The sequence below is a fragment of the Somniosus microcephalus genome, chromosome 2 (genome assembly GCF_052327205.1).
Source record: "Somniosus microcephalus isolate GS21.2 chromosome 2, FLI_Smic_1.0, whole genome shotgun sequence".
In the NCBI taxonomy this organism is placed as follows: domain Eukaryota; kingdom Metazoa; phylum Chordata; class Chondrichthyes; order Squaliformes; family Somniosidae; genus Somniosus; species Somniosus microcephalus.
This window is the reverse complement of record NC_140988.1, coordinates 139,897,535-139,920,926: the sequence shown is the minus strand read 5'-3', so window position 1 is coordinate 139,920,926 and position 23,392 is coordinate 139,897,535. Positions and strand designations below refer to the sequence as shown.

General features: G+C 46.5%; 1 protein-coding gene across 4 annotated transcripts in view; it reads right to left on the bottom strand.

Annotated features, from left to right (window-relative positions):
• Positions 1 to 23,392, bottom strand: part of LOC147122981 (TNFAIP3-interacting protein 1-like) — a 164,903-nt gene that overhangs the window by 51,116 nt on the left and 90,395 nt on the right. For 3 of the 4 annotated variants that reach the window (XM_085963027.1, XM_085963017.1, XM_085963031.1), the window contains exons 2-3: positions 16,710 to 16,768; positions 6,891 to 7,026 (exon numbers count right to left, since the gene is read on the bottom strand). In XM_085963027.1, coding sequence (XP_085819153.1) covers positions 6,891 to 7,026; positions 16,710 to 16,768 — 195 coding nt within the window. Of the gene's footprint in view, positions 1 to 6,641; positions 6,733 to 6,890; positions 7,027 to 16,709; positions 16,769 to 23,392 lie in introns of those variants that run through there. The other variant, XM_085963040.1, reaches the window with a different exon arrangement.

Here is a 23,392-nt window from a genome sequence, read left to right as displayed (position 1 = left end):
TAATGACCGTGGCGCTGGTCATGTCTGGGCAGGGGAAGGCGAATGGGAAACGAGAGTATTCGTCCACAATGTTCAGGAAGTAAACATTGCAGTCGACGGACGGGAGGGGGCCCTTGAAATCTAAGCTGAGCCGCTCAAAGGGCCGTGTAGCTTTGATTAAGTGGGCTCTATCTGGGCGGTAGAACCGAGGCTTGCACTCAGCGCAAGTGCGACAGTTCCTGGTCAGGGACCGAACTTCCTCAATCGAGTAGGGTAAGTTGCGGGACTTTATGAAGTGGAACAGCCGCGTGACCCCTGGGTGGCAGAGGTCATTGTGGAGGGTCTGTAGCCGATCCCCGGTGGCGCTGGCACACAACCCTCGTGAGAGGGCGTCGGGGGATTCGTTAAGGGCCCCTGGCCGGTAAATGATGTCATAATCGAAGGTGGAGAGCTCGATCCGCCACCTAAGAATCTTATCATTTTTAATCTTCCCCCTCTGTTTATTATTGAACATAAACGCTACCGGCCGCTGGTCAGTAAGTAGGGTGAAGCGTTTGCCGGCTAGGTAGTGGCGCCAGTGGCGCACTGCCTCCACGATGGCTTGGGCCTCCTTTCCTACGGAGGAGTGTCTGATCTCGGGCCCTTGGAGGGTCCTCGAGAAGAAAGCTACGGGCCGCCCCGCCTGGTTGAGGGTGGCCGCCAAGGCAAAGTCAGACGCATCACTTTCCACTTGAAAGGGAGTGTTCTTGTCCACTGTCTGTAGCGTGGCCCGCTCAATATCCTGCTTAATGCTTTTGAAGGCGGCATGGGCCTCAGCAGAGAACGGAAAAGAGGATGCTTTCAAGAGGGGGCGGGCTTTGTCGGAGTAGTTGGGGACCCATTGGGAATAATAAGAAAATAACCCCAGGCACCTTTTCAGGGCTTTGGGAGTGTTGGGCAGGGGCAGCTCCCGTAGGGGGCGCAATCGGTCGGGGTCTGGTCCGATTTCCCCATTCTCCACCACGCTGCCTAGTATGCAGAGGCGCGTGGTGTTGTAAACGCACTTGTCCTCGTTGTAGGTGAGGTTGAGTTTTTGTGCGGTTTTCAGGAACCTCTCGAGGTTCGAGTCGTGATCCTGCTGGTTGTGACCGCAGATGGTGACGTTGTCGAGGTAGGGGAAGGTTGCCTGCAAGTGGTGGTCATCGACCATGCAGCCCATCTCCCTCTGGAAGACCGAGACCCCATTCGTCACCCCAAAGGGGACTCTGAGGAATTGGTAGAGGCGTCCGTTTGCCTCGAAGGCGGTGTACGGGCGGTCCTCTGGTCTGATAGGGAGCTGGTGGTACGCTGACTTGAGGTCGATGGTGGAGAACGCCCGGTATTGGGCGATTTGGTTCACCATTTCTGATATGCGGGGTAGCGGGTAGGCGTCTAGTTGGGTGTACCTGTTGATCGTTTGGCTATAGTCGATCACCATCCGTTTCTTCTCGCTACCCCTTACCACCACCACTTGGGCGCGCCACGGGCTATTGCTGCGTTCAATAATGCGCTCTTTCAGGAGCCTGTCTACCTCGGTCGCGATAAACCGCCTGTCCTCCCAGCTGTACCTCCTGCTTTTGGTCGCTATTGGCCGGCAGTTAGGGGTACGGTTCAAGAATGGCGAAGGCGGCTTTACCTTCAGGGTAGCCAGACCGCACACTGTGAGGGGCGGCTGGGACCCACCGTAATTGAGCGTGATGCTTTGGTGGTAGCACTGGAAATCCAGGCCCAAGATCACGCTCGCACATAGATTCTTCATGATTAATACTTTAAAATTATCGTATACAGTTCCGTTAACGGACAATTGTACCGTGCAGTAACCCATAATGGTCGATGTCTGGGTTTTATCAGCCATAGAGATGGTACCCCGAGTAGGGACCACCTTTAGGGAGAGTTGTTGTACCAGTTCAGGGTGGATAAAACTCTCCGTGCTTCCACTGTCAATTAAACATTTAACCCTGCACCCGTTTACCTCGATGTCCACCATTGATTTGGATAGCGGGTGCGGCCTGGTCTGGTCCACTGTGACCGATGCCACTGTAGGGCCCTGATCGAGACAAGATGGCATCCACGCTGTCTGCTCACAAGATGGCGGACCCCACGAGGTCGGGCAAGCTGGCGTCCAAGATGGCCCCTCCCACGGCGCACACGCGGCGGTGGCGGGTTTTCCGGCGGTGTTCCCTCTGCACACCTTCCCGAAGTGCCCCTTCTTACCGCACTTAAAGCAGGTGGTGCCTTTCGCCGGGCACAGGTTTCTGGCGTGCTTCGGCTGCCCGCAGAAGTAGCAGTTGGGTCCCCGACGCGTCGCGGCTGTCGTAGGGCTTCTGGGGGGAGAGCGGGGCCCCGACGGTGTCGGGCTGCCGGGCGGGGAAGATGCCTTCCAAGGTGGCGGCACCCTTGGTGCACACGTGGCGGTGTGGACGGCGCGGGCTGAAGAGTAGGCGTCCGAGTTTCTCTGGGCCACATCCAGGGATCGTGCTGTGTCCGCAGCCTGTTTCAGGTCCAATCCCGTTTTTTCCAGCAGTCTCTGCCGGATGTAAGTGGAGCGGAGGCCTGTGATAAAGGCATCGCGAACAAGCTCGTCAGTGTACACTGCGGCTTTTACATCTTGGCACTTGCAGTCTTTGCCAAGCGTTTTCAGGGTGCCTAGGAACTCCTCCACCGATTCCCCAGGTCGCTGTGCGCGAGTAGCGAGCAGATGCCTAGCATACACCTCATTCCTAGGCTGCTGGTAATGCGCCTTTAAGATGTCGCAGGCGGCCGGGTACATGTCGGCGTCTTGGATGAGGGGGTAAACCCGGTGGCTTACCCAATTCCGCAGAATTCCGAGTTTCATACTCGCAGCGTCCGTAGGATCTTTGACGGCTGCGGAATTGCCAGGAAGAATTCCATACACATAAACCAGTGTCCGAAGCGTGCCGATGCGTCCGAAGCATGCTGGTCCAAATCCAAACGTTTGGGTTTCAAGAGTTGATCCATTGTGTTGAAAATTAAGTCAATAAAATTGATGTGCCTCAATAAATCCGAGACTCGATGTTAGCAAAACAAAACAAGGCTTTTATTGACTTAGAAGGTAACACACAGAGGAGAATGTATCTTCCATCCAGAGGTCTGCCGTACTGGATGTGCTGCAGGCTGGGCCAGCTTACATAGGAGCCAGGTATGGGCGGAGCCCTACACACAGTACAATACAATGGAAATGAAACTGAAACCAACCACAGTCACAGGCAGAGAAATACTGATGAGTGATGAATGGAATATTTCATCACACTTTTCCACTTATCTGCTGGATCCAGCGTTCCTGCCTCGCCATCCCCTTGCAATTGGATACATCCGATCACCCCCCCACCACTGAGGTCGCAAAACCCTCACCCCCATGAGGCCTCCGATCTCCCCTCTGGCCTTCGAACCTTGGCCCCTCCGGCCTCCGATCACCTTCTGACCTCCCCCCTCCAACCCCCGATCACCCTCCGACCTCCCCCCTCCGGCCTATGAGCACCCCCCCCCCCACCCCGCCACTGATATCTCCCTCCCTCCTCTCTGTGGCCTGGTGCCTTACCCACCCGACAGCCAGCCACTCCATCTGGCTGGCTGCGGGCAGGAAACAGTGATTCCAAATGCTAATCATGCCCTGCCGTCAAATTCGGCAGGGCCTGCGGGAAACCATTCTTCCACGTTTCCCGACCTCTTTCCAGATCTCCCGCTCCCTACCCGCCTCCAAATTAAAATTCCGGCTAATGCCTCAGAGTGTTGTCACACCTGTAATTTGGTGTCCACTCATGAACTCGTCTTCCACATCATCATTTTATTGTTGCAACTTCAATTGCAGCAGCAAGCAACAATATTTTGGGAAAACCTTGTGAAAAAATAAATAAATTACAGAAAAATGGCAACCTCCACATCAAAGGAAATTAATACGGGAAGCAAGATGCCACAACCATCGATGCTTCTTCTTCAAAAAAAATAGTGACGTAAGAAAACTACTAGGCACTCGGTCTAAGCATTAAACAAAGCTTTAATCAAATGTTTTACAACATGGAGGTCTAGTTGTGTCCTTCACTAGTTCCTGTTAAGAATGTCCTGCGCAAGCTGGGCCCGTGCCCGAGTATTTATACTCTCCCTGGACAGCGCCACCAGCAGGCCGCTCAGTATTATTTCATAAGTCTTTCTTTCATGAATGACTGATTCATGTCAAATAGTTTAGTATCAATTTTTCCACAGAAACGTAGCTTCAAGTATCCAACTTTAGCAGGCCAGCCCAGTGGGTGAGGCATGCAGCCATTTTACATGGGCGAGGAGAGCCCTGGGAATAGAGCCGACTTCAAGAACTTGAAATTTGACAAAGGACCTTAATTAGCATCTTACAAAGGCCAGCAGCCCAACTTCCCTTTGCCTTATATTTTTCTTTGATTTCCCTGATTTTTATCGCTCCCCTGTGCATTCAGCTGCCCTAAGCTCTGGATTTCCCCCCCGCAACCTTGCCACCTCTCTCTCCTCCTTTAAGACTCTCCTTAAAACTTACCTCCATGACCAATATCTCCTTATGATACTCAGTGTCAAATTTTGCTCGATAACGCTCCTGCGAAGTGTCTTGGGATGTTTAAGTACGTTGAAGGCGTTGTTATTGTTGTTAAATGCGGCAGCACCTGCCCAGGCCCGGCTCTGAGCCCAGAGCAGAGCCTCTCAAAATAGGAGCTATGTAATGTTATTCTTGCATGACTCTCCCAGCGAAAGCTAATATTTTGATTCACAAACAGAGGAAAATAAAATCCCAGCTGAGCACACAGCAATACCGGCTAATGCTGAAAACAGTGCCAAAATAGAGGCCAATTCCCACGGGATCCTGAAGCTGCTGATTGACAGGACTATAGCAGATGTCAGGTGATCAGATTTGTGGCAAAGGAGGCTGTGAGAATAATGTTTAAAATCAAATTTAACCAGATCCATAGATTGGATCAACTGTGGTACAGGTACATTGAAACCTTGAAAAGCATTCATTCTACACTTACTCATTATTCTTTGCAAATGATTATACATGATGATGAGCCTCCCTCTTTAATTTAGTTTAATGTACAGGTTTAGTTCAGAAACGTAGATATCAAACAGTTTTTTTAAATTCAACCTAATTTCACAGAGGGAAATAAACTTCCAAATCTATGAATATATTTTCCCCACATAAAAATGTTTTAAATAGAAATGAAGACAAACTAAATACAAAAGTACCAGAAAAATAGAGTGTTTTTTTTGCAGTAGTAATAACCTCTCCTGCAGCTGGAGGGAGGAGGTGTGCTCCAGTAAGGGACAGTATTTCAAGTGCCAACTCTGATGATGTGGTTTTGAAATTAGTACAAGGGAACACGCACTGACCGATCGAAGGCCAATTTTACCGTGGTGTGTCATGATACTGGATCTTCAGCAATATAATAGTACGGGTGCAAAGAAAAGAGTCTCTGAGCCCAACAATTCCTCAACAGTATCATAAAATGGAAATCATTTCATCTAAGTCAGAGTGAGGGGGTTTGGGCCCTTCACTCATTCACACTCCCTGCAGTCATTGCTTCCCACTGCACAGTTAATAATGGTGGCTTAGGTGATGCTGAGTGCCACTACACTGTACGAACAGATAATAAGTGCATAGCTTCTCCATTACTCTGTACCATAACAGAAACTTGAATAAACTAACAATGCCATATCATGGTGGGAGTCAGATACAGCGACAAGACTTAGCAACTAAGTGGGTGATTTTCAATTGCCAGCCGCCTGTTCCTTGCCTGAAAAATGGGCGGCTAACAATTGAAAATATCGGGGGGCACCTCAGCCATGTCTCTGATGCCCCAAGGCCCACCTGATGCAAATTTCAGGTGGGCCTGTAAACGGGCAAGTATCCCGTATGCCTGAAACGTTAACTCTGTTTCTCTCTTCACAGATGCTGCCTGACCTGCTGAGTATCTCCAGAATTTTCTGTTTTTATATCAGCTGCTTAAATATGTAAATAGGAATCCTATGTTGTAGTACTCTGATTGGAAATTTTCAGGTACAAATCGGCAGGGCATGAGCCTTGCATGCTCTTCCCATTTGTATCAAAGATTCAGCGGCCTAACCAGTGCTCCTTAAAGGTATTGGTGGAGACACTCAAAAAATGGCCCGGCAACCTTCATTTTTTTTTTAGTGGGCTCAATAGGGGCAGGAGTGTTCCTCCTGGGCTCCCTAAAAAGCTTCGTCCTGCTGCCGGCCTGTTCATGGCCTCAACTGGGATTGTCTCCTTCCCCCCCTTCCCCAGGCCAGACATGCCAGCTAGCTCAGCATGGGAGCTGGCCTATTTCGCACCCAACCCAGAACCAGCGAGCTGCAGCGTGGCATCCGTTTGGTGTCCGCAGATCAGCGGTGGCATGCTAATGAGGCCTATGCCTCAAAAAGGCTCGGGCCTCACATTAGTATGATCAAATGAGCAGAATGCCGCTCCACTGACTTTGTGCCCGTTTTGAGCGTTACTTCAAAATCGCTCCGAGTGCAAATAACATTGATTCTCAAACTGATGACTATATCCGCCAGCTGACTGCATTAACTCTTCGGAGCAGATTGGAGAAAAAATTCAAGTACTGGGTTGTAATAAAGCTGAGAAATATATAAATCACTTTACTTACCAAATGCACCAATATTTTCAAATGCTGTCTTTCAGCAGGTTCCAAAAGACCACATGACATTGACAATTTTCTCATATCATCTATTTTCTGCACAACAGAGGGCTGTGTTATAAAAGGAAATGCACTCAGTGTGCATTCCAAGATTTCTTAAAATGAGGAAGTTCTGGCTGGGCTTTTATTCTCTTGCTTCCAAGAGGGCGTTCCCATTTCTGCTTCCTGTCGGTGCTGCTAAAGTAATCAACTGCTCACCTGCTGCGTATCAGGGTTCTCTTCATTCCTGTTAATCCACTGATGCACGGAGGCAATTTCAAATTGCTGTACTATACTTTTGTCTTCCTTCGCATTCCAACTTTGTGCCTCAGTGCTCACATCTACAGTTGTACACCTGTTTAATACAAAAGATCAGAGCATAACCGTGGAGTCTTGTTGCTGCTGTCCAATTCAGTCCCCACCTCTCCTGCCATTCCATCTTTGAATCTCTTCAGTTTGGCTTCTGTCCCACCCACAACAATGAGACTGCCCTGGTCAAATTCATGAATGTGACTTTGACTGTGGTGCATTATCCCTATCTCGATCTCTCTGTGACCTTTGATAAGGCTGGCTGGTCCATTCTCCTCCACTGTCTCTTCTCTGTGATCCATCTCCATGGCATCGCCCTTTCATGATTCCATCCCCATCTGTCCCTACGCAGAACACATCTGCTGCAATGGCATTTCCTCACATAGCCAGAAGGTCATCTCTCAAATGCCACAAGGTTCCATCCTGGGTCTTCACTTATTCCTCATCTACTTGCTTGTTCTCGATAATGTAAGCATAGGATCAACATTGATATCTATGCCAAAAACATCCAGCTTTACCCATCTGCTCGACCCTGAGCTGAGCTTCAAACCCACAGTTAGTTCATCATCATGACTGCTTACTTCCATCTCCAAAATATTGCCTTCATCTGTCTCACCACACGCTTTCCACCACTGAAATCCTCATCCACACCTTTGTCCATGCTTGACCTCCCCAACAATCTCCTTGCTGATCTCCCGAGTTGCACCCTACCCAAACTCCAACTCAAGCAGAACTCCACCATTAGCATCCTAACCTGTTACTCCTATCCTTACTGACCCCCAGTAGTATATTCATTTCAGAATCCTTGTCCTTATTTACAAATTCCTCCATGGCTTCATGCTACTCGACTTCAGCAACCTCCTCCAACTCCACACCCCAGCTCACACCCTCCATTCAGCCAACTCTGGAAAACTTTACATTCCCCTTCCCTCTACTCGTTCATTAATAGAGAACTCCCACTTTCTTCTTTTAAAACATTTTTAAAATTAATTTTCAATAATACAATATTATCTATCTATCTATCTATCTATATATCTGAGATCATTATGGTACATTGCCATATTGATTCACATATCCATATCTAATTACCTTACAAATATGTTTGATACATGAAGTAGGAGTAAGGCACACCCTCCACTTTACAACAAGCTTTTTATACAGTTTGCAAAGACAGATTTATAAGGATAGTTTACTGTGCTTTATTGACAATTCTAAATCTATCCTATAAATGTTGTCCATTACACAGGTTCACCTTGAGAAAGGTTTTATTATTTTTATTCAGCATCACAGAAGTCAGGTTTGTCAAGATATATCGATCAGTTACATTTTGTTTTCAGAGAAGCTCAAAGCTTTTTTTTTAAATAGGCTCCACCAACCAGCACATGAGAAATTATATTGATTTTTATCAGTGATAATCTGAGGTGCAGATCAGGAAGCTCCTCCCACACATTCTCCTGGATCTGCTACTGTCAGCTGTAGATGATGATGTTTTTCACTTATTTTGGTCAAGTCTCATTTCCTGCTGCCACCTCAATTGTCAGCTTCTAACTTTTTGAAAGCAATACCTTGCACTGCAACTGTGTTTTAAATAGGTTGGATAACTAAGTAAAATGTAAGAGTTTCTCTGGTGGAGCTCTTACCCTGAACAACCATTATTTCATACCAAATATTTCAGTCTAAGTGCAGTGGAATCTACACACTAATTCGAATGTCCCTAACTCCTGGCCAGTTCCTGATAGAAACAAGTATTTTCCAAATACCAACGCCAACACAGCCTAGGTTTAGTTGTTGCTGGGTATGATGAACCCTGTCAAACCAGTAAAAGTTAACAACTCAAAACCCACCCTGAACTTATACATAAAACAACTAATTACACTTAATTAAGTAATAAGGAGGGTAATGTACCAATATGCATTGTTAGCAGGGAAGCTCGCCTGTTGCAATTGCGTATCGCAAAAGTGCTGGCCTGTTGCTTATTTATACACTGGTGTATTTGCTGCTAAGCCCGCTGTAGTAGCAAATAATCTATTATTTGGGGAAAACAGTTTTATTTCATTAAAAATAATACCTTAGGGAATTTGAACCCCATGTTATTGACCACAGGATCATTCCAGTCAGTGGCTGTGGGCAAGAATTTTAGAGTTTGCACACTCCTTCCAAATGCAGAAGCTTCCTTCCTACCCCTATTCCTCGCACTAATCCAGTGCTGCATTTCTAAGGGGTTCAGGGGCTTGGAATTTTTTTTGATTTTTGCATTAAAAATGATGCATTTTATTTAATATGAAATACTTTTATAGTTTACAATTTTTAATCTAAAATATTTTTAATCTAAAAAAGGACATTCATGCCAGAAGTTCTAGGCCTTGGTCTCCAAAATGTTGACTATCCACATCCAACGCGGATGCTTGACATGTCTGCTGTTATCGGCAATCCTACTTGTCAGTGAAATTTCTGTCTAGCCTGAACTAATATCATTTAACAACTCCACTCTGAGTCTTTTCTGCTAATGTGTTTACTGTGTTATTACAGATTAACCCCATTGATTCAGCTTATATTGTTCCACACAAGTAGCTGACCATGTGCCCAAGGCCTACCCTATTGAAATAGTCATGAGCGGCCTTTTACCACGTTTGATTGGCATTCATTGTGTCATTATTTTGAATGAGGCTTGAGCTAGAGTTAATGAACAAAATATTGGCAGCTACATAACATGCCTAACTAGGAGGACTCACCCACGAGTAACAGATAACAATTTGATAAACCTACACAAAGCCTCAGGCAGCTATCAGTTGCAAAATATGTGATTTTTCTTTAGCAAGATGCATTAAAACACACACATGACCATAACCAACATGAATTAGAATAAACAGGCCCACATGTTATAAGAACATAAGAACATAAGAAATAGGAGCAGGAGTAGGCCATACGGCCCCTCGGGCCTGCTCCGCCATTCAATAGGATCATGGCTGATCTGAATCTAGACTCACATCCACTTCCCTGCCCTCTCCCCGTAACCCCTAATTCCCTTATCTGCTAGGAAAATGTCTATCTCCATTTTAAATTTATTTAATTTTGCAACTTCCACAGCTCTCTGGGGTAGCAAATTCCATAGATTTACTACCCTCTGAGTGAAGAAGTTTCTCCTCATCTCAGTTTTGAAAGGGCAGCCCCTTATTCTAAGATTATGCCCCCTAGTTCTGATCTCACCCATCAGTGGAAACATCCTCACTGCATCCACCCGATCAAGCCCCCTCACAATCTTATATATTTCGATAAGATCGCCTCTCATTCTTCTGAACTCCAATGAGTAGAGTCCCAACCTACTCAACCTTTCCTCATACGTCAACCCCCTCATCTCTGGAATCAACCGAGTGAACCTTCTCTGAACCGCCTCGAGAGCAAGTATATCTTTTCTTAAATATGGAAACCAAAACTGCATGCAGTATTCCAGGTGTGGCCTCACCAATACCCTGTATAACTGCAGCAAGACTTCCCTGTTTTTATACTCCATCCCCCTTGCAATAAAAGCCAAGATTCCATTGGCCTTCCTGATCACCTGCTGCACCTGCATACTAACTTTTTGTGTTTCATGCACCAGGACTCCCAGATCCCTTTGTACTGTAGCACTTTGCAGTTTCTCTCCATTTAGATAATAACTTGCTCTTTGATTTTTCCTGCCAAAGTGCATAACCTCACACTTTCCAACATTATATTGCATCTGCCAAATCTCTGCCCACTCACTTAGCCTGTCTATGTCCTTTTGCAGGTTTTTTATGTCCTCCTCACTCACTGCTTTCCCTCTCATCTTTGTATCATCGGCAAACTTGGATATGTTGCACTCGGTCCCTTCCTCCAAATCGTTAATATAGATTGTAAAGAGTTGGGGTCCCAGCACTGACCCCTGCGGAACACCACTAGTTACTGATTGCCAGCCCGAGAATGAACCATTTATCCCAACTCTTTGTTTTCTGTTAGATAGCCAATCTTCCACCCATGCCAGTATATTGCCCCCAATCCCGTGATTTTTTATCTTGCTCAGTAATCTTTTGTGTGGAACCTTGTCAAATGCCTTTTGGAAGTCCAAATACACTACATCCACTGGTTCCCCTTTATCCACCCTGTATGTTACATCCTCAAAGAATTCGAGCAAATTTGTCAAACATGACTTCCCCTTCGTAAAACCATGCTGACTCTGTCCTATTAAATTATGTTTATCCAAATGCTCTGTTACTGTATCCTTAATAATGGACTCCAACATTTTGCCAACCACAGATGTTAGGCTAACTGGTCTATAGTTTCCAGCTTTTTGTCTACTTCCCTTCTTAAATAAGTGTGTTACATTAGCAGTTTTCCAATCTGCTGGGACCTTTCCTGAGTCCAGGGAGTTCTGGAAAATGATCACCAATGCATCCACAATCCCTACCGCCACTTCTCTCAAGACCCTAGGATGTAGGCCATCAGGTCTGGGGGATTTATCCGCCTTAAGTCCCATTATTTTACTGAGTACCATCTCCTTAGTGATTTTAATCGTGTTTAGCTCCTCCCCCCCCCATTGCCCCCCGTTTGTCCCGTGTTGGGATATTTTTAGTGTCCTCTACTGTAAAGACTGATACAAAATATTTGTTCAGCGTCTTTGCCATCTCCATGTTCCCCACCACTAGTTTCCCAGTCCCATCCTCTAAGGGACCAACGTTCACTTTAGCCACCCTTTTTCTTTTTATATAGCTGTAGAAACTCTTGCTATTTGTTTTTATATTTTTTGCTGGTTTACTTTCATAATCTATCTTCCCTTTCTTAATTAATCTTTTAGTTATTGTTTGCTGGCTTTTAAATGCTTCCCAATCTTCTATCCTCCCACTAGATTTGGCTACTTTATATGCCCTTGTTTTCAGTCGAATACTATCCTTTATTACTTTACTAAGCCACGGATGGGTGTCTTTTCTTTTACTCCCCTTTTTCCTCAGTGGAATATATTTATCTTGAAAGATGTGAAATATCTCCTTGAATGTAGACCACTGCTCTTGTACCGTCTTACACTTTAATCTATTTTCCCTGTCCACTTTAGTCAATTCTACTCTCATACCTTCATAGTCTCCTTTATTTAAGCTTAGTACGCTGGTTTGAGATCCAACTCTCTCACCCTCAAACTGAATTTGGAATTCAACCATATTATGGTCACTCATTCCAAGGGGATCCTTTACTAGGACATTTTTTATTAATCCTGTCTCATTACACAGGACCTGATCTAAGATTGCCTGCCCCCTGGTTGGTTGAGTTACATACTGTTCAAGGAACCCATCCCTAATACACTCTATGAACTCTTCCTCAATGCTGCCATGCCCAATTTGATTAGTCCAGTCAATATGAAAGTTAAAATCCCCCATGATTATAGCTGTTCCCTTATTACAAGCCCCAACTATTTCCTGATTTATACTCCGACCAACAGAGTTGCAACTGTTAGGAGGCCTATAGACTACGCCCACTAGTGACTTTTTCCCCTTATTATTCCTTATCTCCACCCAAACTGTTTCACTATCCTGATCCTTTGACCCAATATCATTTCTGACTATTGCAGTGATTCCATCCTTGAATAACATAGCAACCCCACCTCCCTTTCCTTCCTGTCTGTCCTTCCTAATTGTCAAATACCCTTGTATGTTTGGTTCCCATTCATGATTATCTTGCAGCCGTGTTTCCGTAATGGCCACCAGATCATACCCATGTGTAGTTATTTGCACCGTCAACTCGTCTATATTGTTACGAATGCTGCGTGCATTCAGATAAAGAACTTTCAAATATGTTTTCTGACAATTTATTCCTGCTTTTACCCCTTTTACTACTTTACCTTTATCATTATACATTCTGTCCCCTCCTGACACGCTCTGGTTTTTAATTCCCCCACTGCTACCTTGCTCTATTGCCTTCTCCGCTGTCATTTTTATTTTTCGCTCTCTTAAAACCTCCCCCCCACTAATTAGTTTAAAGCCCTCTCTACAGCCCTAGTTATTCGATTCGCCAGGATTCTAGTCCCAGCACTGGCCAAGTGAAGTCTGTCCCAACGGAACAGCTCTCGCCTGTCCCAGTACTGATGCCAGTGTCCCAGGAAGCAAAACCCATTTCTCCCACACCAGTCTTTGAGCCACGCATTTAACACTCTAATTTTATTTACCCTAGCCAAATTTGCACGTGGCTCAGGTGGTAATCCAGAGATTATTACCCTTGTGGTTCTGCTTTTTAATTTGGCCCCTAGCTGCTCAATCTCCCTCAGCAGAACCTCCTTCCTTGTCCTATCTATGTCGTTGGTACCAACATGGACCATGACAACTGGATCCTCCCCGTCCCACTCCAAGTTTCTCTCCAGCCCAGAGGAGATGTCCTTAACCCTGGCACCGGGCAGGCAACACAGCCTTCGGGACTCTCGCTCTCGGCTGCAAAGAACTCTATCTATCCCCCTAACGATACTATCCCCTACCACCACAACATTTCTTTTAACTCACCCCACTTGAATGGCCCCCCGCTCCACGGTGCTGTGGCCAGGTTGCTCAACCTCCCCGCAGTCCCTGTTCCCATCCTCACAAGGAGTAAGAGCCTCAAACCTGTTGGACAAGAGCAAGGGCTGCGGCTCCTCCAACACTACCTCCTGGATCCCCATACCTGCCTCACTTCTAGTCACACCATCCTGACCCTGGCCACGGACTACATCTGAATTAATTAATCTAATTGGTGTGACTACCTCCTGGTACACAGAGTCCAGGTAACTTTCCCCCTCCCTGATGTGTCCAAGTGTTTGAAGCTCGGACTCGAGCTCTTCAACACGGAGCCGGAATTCCTCGAGCAGCCAACACTTACTGCAAATGTGATCACCGTGAGCATCAATGGTGTCCACCAGCTCCCACATATTGCAGCAGCAACACATCACCTGATCTCCCATTCTATGTAATTAATTAAATTTATTAATATTATTTTTAAATACCCTCTGCCCCGATTCTAGATGATGAATATCGCACCTTAGAAACTATAAACCACAGAGTTTAAGCTTAAAAAGAGAGAACTACTTACCAACCAATCACTTACCCGCTTTCTGGTGACGTCACACTTGGATTACTTTTTACCTCTCTCCTTCCCTCTGACTTCGGAGACTGGAGATTGGTACGCCTTACCTGGGTCTCTGAAGCCTTTTTAAGCTTCCCGCTCGCGCCTCCCGCCGACACCCGCGGTCTGAGGCCTTACCTGGGTCTCTGAAGCCTTTTTAAGCTTCCCGCTCGCGCCTCCCGCCGACACCCGCGGTCTGAGGCCTTACCTGGGTCTCTGAAGCCTTTTTAAGCTTCCTGCTCGCGCCTCCCGCCGACACCCGCGGTCTGAGGCCTTACCTGGGTCTCTGAAGCCTTTTTAAACTTCCCGCTCGCGCCTCCCGCCGACACCCATGGTCTGTGCATGAATTAAGAACTTCTTCAACTATTCTCCAAAATAGAAGTGTTAGTCTCCCCACTCTTTCTATAACTAGTAAATAGTTTCAGGCCATTTTTATAACTTATCTTTCTGCATTAATTATCCAGAGGTATACAGTGACTAATACATTTCCCAGGGTGCTAGAGATCTGTGATAACTATCATCATGTCATATTGTCTCTCAGTAACTAGCACAATGTTAAATGCACTGACAGACATCTTACATTAAATAGAGGCCAGATGTAGCAATTCACCTTGATGTTTCCTATGTCCTCACATATCTGAAGTATATATGAGGAGTCCTTGCGTACTGCACAAAAAATAATGGGGGTGGGGGTGCAAAACAGGCATTAGCAGATTGGCCACCCGTTATACACCTCGCCCGATTTGTCTTTCTATTGACAAATAGATGAAGCATGTGCGGCACATGCCAGACCCACTCTGTCCAGGCATCGGGAGGCATAACTAACAGCCCTTAAAGGGACCACTGATGGCTTCTCCCAAAAGGTAAGTTCTTGGGGTTTTTAATAGATTGTTGTGGGGTCAGAAGGAGCAGGAGGGCTCCTCCAGGTCTCACAAAAATCTTCTGGCCCACTGCTGACCAGTTCTGCTTCTGCGCAGCCCCTCCCCCCCCCATCCATGTCTTGAAGATTGACTTTCCACCTGGCTGCTTCAGCCTCCTGCCCTATGCAACTCCTTCAGCTTTCTTTGTATCATAACCCAGACCTTGTATCATTCTATAGTTTCTTCCTCATCTTCTGCTAGCTCTCATCGAACTCATCGCCTCTTATGGATACACCTCCTGCATCTTTGACCGCATCCAACCCAACTCCTGACCACACAACTAATTTCCTTGGCCCAGTAACTCACTGACATCATCAACCGCCCCCTTTCCTCAGGCACTATTCCTCCACCTTCCAAAACTGCCATCGATTTGTTTTAAATTGTGAAGTAGTTCTGTTGGAGCTTGTTATGTGAATGCGCAGTTGGTAGTGTGACTGGTGAAGAGGCAAATATCGGGGAGTTGGAGTTGAGTGGTGAAGAGTTATAAAATATGCGGAGAGGAAGGAGGAGGAAAGAATGCAGGTACATAGGGATGAAGGCAAACCCTTCCCCTTCCTGTCCCAGAAGAATTGAAAAGCTATAGGGCTTTCCCACTATGCAATGCTCTGTTTTATTTAAATGGGAAACACTCATGTTTAAATAATAGAGGCCTTTCTGTAGTGGGAAACTGGCCAGTCATCAAAACCATTTTCCCACTGTGAGTAGGAACTGGCTTTAAATTTAAGTGCTTTAAGTGCTTTTTAAAGAAACGGCACACCCGATATTGGGCTTCCAATCTCATTTATCTGAGACTGGCGAGCTGCAGATGCCTGCTGGGCATCTCCAGGCTGCGTGCTGGCAAAGATGATTTCAATTTCAGGCCACTGCGTCATGAGCAGTAGTCCTCAGGTAGGTCCTGGGAGAGGGAGAGAAATGATCAAGAGTGGGAGGGGGGTGGTGGGATGATCGGGAGAGAGGGAAGCGATTGGGAGAAAGGGGAGGCAGTCGGGAGGGGGCCCGAGTGGGAGCTGACAACGGTTTTTGGCACTGCAGTGGTGCTGGGAGGAGCCCTCCTCCACCTCCCGCTCCACATTCAGGTAAGTATTTCATTTTAGACTTTAAAGACCGCTGGTTAGGCTGCATGGAGACCACCTTTTCCTGATCCTAGCCGGCTGCAACATGACACCCCAATTTTACAAAGGGGGCCTCAAACAGGCGTTAGGTCCTCTATTTGCATATGCAAAGGGCCTAATTGTTGTTTCAGGTGTGATGGCTCTTTTACTGCCTTTACCAGTAGCACACTTCTGATGTGTAATGAGTGTGCACGGGCCACCATATTGGATGCTTAGACGCCCATTTTGCACCTAATAAACGAGTGCAGTGCCATCGAATTTCAAGGCTTTTTTGTTTAATACTATTTTCACAAAATTAATGCAGAGTTTATGTTGCTTTACCATTGACTAACAAGCTTCTCTGATGTGGTACTGGTAATAACTGTAACATGCGCTGTTTGTAGCACATCACCATTATATATAAATATATAGGTAGAAATTACAAAACGGCAACAGGCCATTTGGCCCAACCAGTCCGTGTCAATGTTTACCCTCCATGTGGGTAAATTGTTTTAATCACATTTACCTGCCCTGCTCCTATAAACCTTCAAACCCTTGTCCTTCATCCCACTATCCAATCTAATCTGGAATGTTGACATATCCACTAACCCTGGAAGTGCACCTACCTGACTACACGCAAAGGCTGCTCCATAAGAGTCTTCAGTTCCCTGTTCTTATGTTGCAGCTGTTGACAAAAAGAATTGGAAAATATGTTTATTGATCAAATAATGTACCAAAAGAGGTTATAAATGTCACAACTGTGTCAGGACAGTACAAGAAGCTGGATGCATACTTGATTAGAACATTGCCAAATTAAAATGCTGGGTGGACAGTGGGTGAGGATCCAAATACATGAAAAGATCTTTTTTGGGGGAATTTTAAAATGACATAAAGCTAGAAATTGCTGTTAGCGATGTCATTGTATGAACACTAAACACATTGATATCAAATTCATTCCTACTATTTAACAGAAGAATTAACCTGTTTATTTTAATGGGTCAATGCCTCTCTTTAATGATGGAGAGAGGAAATTGATATGAGTGTGTTGAGCATTTGTAATGTAACATTGGCGACAGTAGCCGTAAGCTATAGTGATAGTTATAAAGTGCAAAGAAAAAACAAGCAAAATTAAACAAGGTGAACAATATTCTGTATACAGCAAAGTAGCAACGGTGCAACAAAAGTAAATATTATAGCTTCCATATCTCAATGTCTAGCTTTCAATTGGCATTTGCCAGTGTTACAAACTCACTGATCAGTCACTGTTTATGAAAGAGAGGAATGCCATGACTTCCAATTAATGATTGATTGGGCCGAGCATATACCGGGTCTCACAACTTCCTGATTAGTCACTGCTGTGTCTGATGTGCCTCAATAATTCCGAGACTCGAAGGTAGCAGAACAGAACAAGGCTTTTATTAACTTAGAACGAAACACGTAAGCGAGAGAGATGTCGTCCTTCTGGAGATTGGGGCTAGACTGAAGCTAGCTTACAAACGGGGCCAGGTATGGGCGGAGCCCTACACACAGCACATTCCAGCACATTCCAGTATACAATACAGCACATTCCAGTACACAATACAATGAGGTCTGGGGGAAGGGAAATGACACTGAAACCGATCTCAGTCACAGGCAGTGATGAATGGAAATATTTCATCACAGTGTCAATGTAAAAAAAACCTCAGAAATGATTGATACCTTGCAGATAAATCAATAAGAACGGCATTGCTTTACTGATGAATGATTGAGTGGGGACCCCTGAATACTTTGTGTTGGCTCCAACTGATTCTGTTTATTTAAACAAATGATACTGCAACAATGACTCAGAAGCAAACTACCTCATAATTAACGCTGAATGAAACAAAGATGGAACAACTAATGCAGTACTTTATGTCAGTTGATACCTGGTTCTTGGACAGTCATGCCAAAAGTTACACGTGCAACTCAAGGAGGGTTCGGAGTCTAACCGGCTGATGGCCACTGTACGATAGACACTGGGTTCCATTTACATTCAAAGCCTTTTGCTGCTCTGTGTCAAGGCTAAGACTAAACAGAGTGTCAAGGACAGCAATAGAAAATATTTAAATAAAAATTATAATCAAACAACATAGGTACATGCTAATAGTTGCAGCAGATTCAAAGCTGTATATTTTCACATGGATTAATTTTTACATTCAATCTCAGCTTGCACCAACATAGGTTGTGAATTCCTAACAACTGTGACAAATGCTCATTGTAATCTTTTTTTGTGAAAATTGCAGGTAGGGTACAAGACTGTACAGACAGCTGTGTGATTAATGAAACAATAACTGTACTTCATCACCAATCATGTCTATGCAAAAGAAAAATTTAGTTCATTAAAAAATACCAGATCTGAGCAAACCCCACACCACAATAGTTGGCACTGCAGAAAATACAGCAGAGGTTGCTGGAATAAATTACTTCAGTTAAGAAACCAAAAAATTACACTTTTTTCTCAAATGTATAACATTTTGCTTTTTGGTTCATCCAATTTATAGCTTGAATCACTTCTCCGCAACAAATTAAACCAGGTTGGTTGTTTCCCTGGAGGCATAAGGGACTATTGCCAATGGCAAACAGTCAAGTTTACTGCCATAGGCATTCTCCTCTTCCAGTGGGAAGCATCTACAGCTATTACTAGGCAACAGAAAAACCAAATTTGGGCTTCAGTCAATTGAATTTCCCAAGATACTACTTTGTGTATGTAACACTGATGACTTGAATTCAAATTTAACTTGAATTACTATTAAAAGCTGATAAACATTTTTTACAAGAATATAAATAAGTCTTTACATTAAGCTGTCCTCAAAGCAGAATTGGTTAAAAAAGGTAAAGGTTGATCATTTTATGGCCTAGAAATTCAGTTGGGCGCCGTTTGGGGTGCCAAGCTCGCCTGGGCGCCGGAATTACCGCTGCACGCGGAGCCACTTGCGCCATCCGGATATTCAGTTTCTGCACCCCAAATGGAAGCGGGCCGCTACTCAAGGCTTCCCGCGCCCCGCTTGGGGCGCTGAAACTGAATATCGGCGCGCTAAGGGCCGCAGCGCCACACGCTGCGGCACGGCACGCTGCGGTACTGCAGGCCTTCCTCCCACTGTTAAGGGGGAGGTGCCTGCAACAGCGCGAGCCCCGCTCGCGAGTGCCGGCAAATGAGCCCGGCACCAAGGAGAAGTGCCGGGCTCTCGGGAAACAGCCGGCAATGCCGCGGGGGGGGTGGTTTAGGAGGCCGGGGATGGAGGTGCTGGCAGGCGGCCGCCGAAAAAGCGGCCGCCCGCACCTCCACCTTAACTAGCGCCACTACCGCCACAGGTAGGCCCCTGTGAACCGGTTGCTATTTGCGACCGTTGCTAAAGAGTCGGGCGCGACCAAATATGGTCATCGGGGCGGGAGCGGGGCGCTGCGCACACCGATGACGTCATCGGCGGCGGCGCAGCGCTACAGGCTAACGCCGCCATTAGCGCCCCGCTAAATATCGCGGTAGGTGTGGCTAGTGGCGCTAAAGCCACTGAGTGCCCTCTTTGGGCGCAAACTGGTGGCGCAGCCCACTGAATTTCTAGGCCTATGTATCAAAAGAGCATTACTACTTCCTGCTTCCCTTCTTCCTCCGCACATGCTCACAAGCACACACACAGGGGGTCATTTTAACCTATCTCATGCGGTGGGAAGCTGCTGTGATCCAATCGGTCACCTGTTTTATACGCCGCCTGATTTTACTTTCCATGGACTTCAACTGATTTCAACAGCTGGGTCTCGTTAATATGCCTCTGGCCAATTTCCCGCCCAAAAAGGTTTGCAAAGTGTGGCTGGCTGGCGGGCGGGTAGTCCAGGACAGGGGAGACCTGCACTTTCCTTGTGGGGTCCAGAGGAGCTCTCCTGCTGCTCCTGACTCCACAATGCAAAGTATTAAACTTGCCTGGAAAAAGCCTCTTTGGACTTCAGGTTGTAGCTGCCGGGGCAGCTGCTGTGGGTGCCCACACTCTACTGTGTTAAGATGACATCGGGGTCCTATTGATGTAATAGGACCCCGATTTGCGTAAATGTATGATGCTCCCAACCTGGGTCAGGCAGGCGCCTCATACATCTGAAAAATCAAGCACTTTAAAATCGAAACCGAATGAGTAACTCACATGCTGTATTTTTACTGTCCATCCGCCTAGGGTAGAGAATAGTCACTGGTATAGGATCTGGAAGAATTTGCCAAAGGCTCTTTTGATGAAGAATGGGACAATGTTTTTCTCCAGATTATTTATCTATTAACAAAATCACGTTCTCCGAAATAAGCCATTTCAGAGCTATGCATTTCTATGATTTAATTAGTGAGCCATAAACCACAGAGAAACGTAGGCCAGAATTTTTACGTTGAAGAGAGTGCGGGTTTGTGAGCGGGTGGGCAGTTAAAAGTGCCAGCTTCAACTCACCGCCTTCCGCCTTTAACTCGGGCGCATTAGTCAGTGGGCCAGAGACCTGTTCGGGGGAGGCAGGTGACCTAATTAAATTAGTTGAGAGCTTGTTAAAAGGCTATTAACAGTCTTTTTAACCTGAAGTTGGAACTTTTACTGGCTGTCTACGGGATTTATGGGCTTGCTGAACTTTGCCAATGAAAGCAAGGCGAGAGCAGAGTGGCCATTGTGGGAGTTGAACAATTGATAATAAAAAAAAAAATCACATAAATACTCACACCTCAGACCTATTCCTTGCCTAAGGGAAAGGCTCTTGCTGACAACATTTGTGCTGAGAATTTGCTTTCAGGAGTTTGCAGGTGATTTCTACAACTTCAGAAGTTACTCTCACTACATTGGAGGATTGTGCCTCTGATCTCCACTTTACCTGGCATCTATCAGATCAGCTTGGGTGCTGCTTATGCTGTTTCACCTTGGACCTCAGATTTGGATCAAGATGAACCCCAGCAGCAACAACACAAGTAGCAGCAGCAGCAGCTTCTCCTCACCGACCTGTCGCTCTACAGGACAGAGGGGATGAGCACAGGGGTGCACCTCACAGGAGGCGATAGCCACAACACAGGGTATATAGGCAGAGGATCAGCTTCCTGGATATGACTGAACAGCAGTGCCTCAGAAAGCTCAGGCTATCGCGTCAGGTCATGGCAGATATTTGTAGCTTGCTGGAAGAAGACCTGTTGCCAAGTGGACCTGGTGGACACGTGTTACCAGTGGCTGTCAAAGTCACCACCGCCCTCAACTTCTTCACCTCTGGCTCCTTCCTTCCAGGGATCTGCAGGGGACAGTTGCAGGACCTCGCAGTCGGCCACCCACAAATGCATCACCCAGGTGACCGATGCCATGCTTGAAAAGTCAGGCACTTATGTAAACTTTGCCACTGATGAAGCCAGTGTTACTGAGTGGGCGCTTGGTTTTACAGCCCTGGCTGGCTTCCCACAGGTACACGGCATCATTGACTGCACACATGTGCCTATCAAGGCACCCCCAGATCACCCAGGAGTGTTCGTGAACCATCAGGGCTTCCACTCCCTCAATGGGCAGCTCGACTGCAACCACAAAAAGATCATCATGCAGGTGTGTGCCAGATCCCCAGACAGCTGTCATGACTCATTCATCCTGTGCTAATCCACCCTCCCTCAGCTCTTCGCACCTCTGACCAAACTAACTGGCTGGCTGTTTGGAGACAAGGGCTATCCACTGAAGACATGGCTGATGACACCCTTGAGGAGGCCAAGCAATGAGGCAGAAGAACACTATAATCAAAGCCACATGATGACAAGATGTGTCATGGAGCAACCAATCGGGATGCTGAAGATGCGCTTCAGATCTTCAGGTGGTGGACAGATCTGGAGGAGCCCTTAAATATGCATCAGCCAGGGTTTCCAGAATGATCATGGTGTGGTGCGCTCTGCACAACATAGAGTAGCAGTGAAGATTAAAGCTGTAGGAGGAGCAAGGCACAGAGTGCAGAGCTTCGGAGGAGGCGGAGGAGGATGAGAAGGAGCAGGAGGAACACAAGGAGGAGGGGGAACCTGACGTGGGCATGGCACCAGCAGCGGCGCATATTGCTGCCCGGGAGGGAATCCTAATGGCATGATTTAATTAAATTGCACCAGTGCACCCATATGGCACCCAGATGCTGAACCAACTCCCCACCTCACCCCACCACCACAAAGCAGTCCTAAAATGACTAAACCATTCCTGTCACACACACACCCATTGCTCAAAGTTAAGTAATGTCTTACCATTCACTCCAACTAATAAGGCCACTTTCTAGGTAGCAGGCAAAAATGGACAAGATGGGAAAGTGTGCAAAGAAATAAATTTATGTGGCTCGTAACTTCAACAGAAACTTAACCCTCTGACATTTTATAACACACACATGTGCATCCCCTTGCATATCTACAATTGTGTCCCTTTGCTTTTTCTACTACTTCTACAGCGTGCAACCCCTGTGGCTTCAGCAAACGTAGAGGCAGACTGTTCACTTCCCTGCTCTGACTGCTTAGACACTTTTGGCAAACATCCTCTGGGTTTTGGAGCCTGTGAGGGCCCTGCCAAAGACTGCTCCTCCTGCACCTGTGCAGGGGCAGACTCGGCCATCGGGATCCAAGGCAGTATGTGGGGCTCTGACTGAGGGGGAGGCAACGGGGGAGAAGTGGGAGCGCTTTGAGCAGAGTCCCCACTTCCATGTCCTCGCTCACCATCATCCCTCTCATGGCCCACCCACACTTCCAAACTAGCAAACAGCTGGAGAGCACATTGCTGCACATCAGTGGGGATATTAAAGGCCAACTCTAGGATCCTATCCATCCTGGATATGACTGCAATTAGAGTCTGCAAGCTGTTGCTCACAGCAAGCATGCACTCGTTTGACTGGTGCATTTGATGCTCTATGCAGGTGGCCATCCTTTCCATGGACAAGCACATCGTAGCCATCGCCTGCGACATCGTGCTGCTCATATTGGAGATGGACTCCATTCTCCCTACAATCGAGCATATTGCGGCTGAAAAAGCTGCCAGAGCCTCCCGCACTTTTTGCTGTTCCTCAAGAATCATCCTCTTTGTCGATGGCCCCCAAGGTTCAGCATCTGCGTCCAGCTGAGCACTGCTTGGAGCATCTGCACCCACCGACGAGGACTCTCCACTGCTGTCCCTGTCTCCACCATCTGCCCTTGCTCACATGTGATCTGTGAGACACCAGGTGACACCTCTGGTTCTCTGCCTCTCCAGTGTGTTCTGCGCTCTCTTCTGCAAGGAGAGAAACAAGAGAATGATGAATGAGTGTAAGGAATGGATGGGCTACATCTGTAGAGGGGAACAATGAG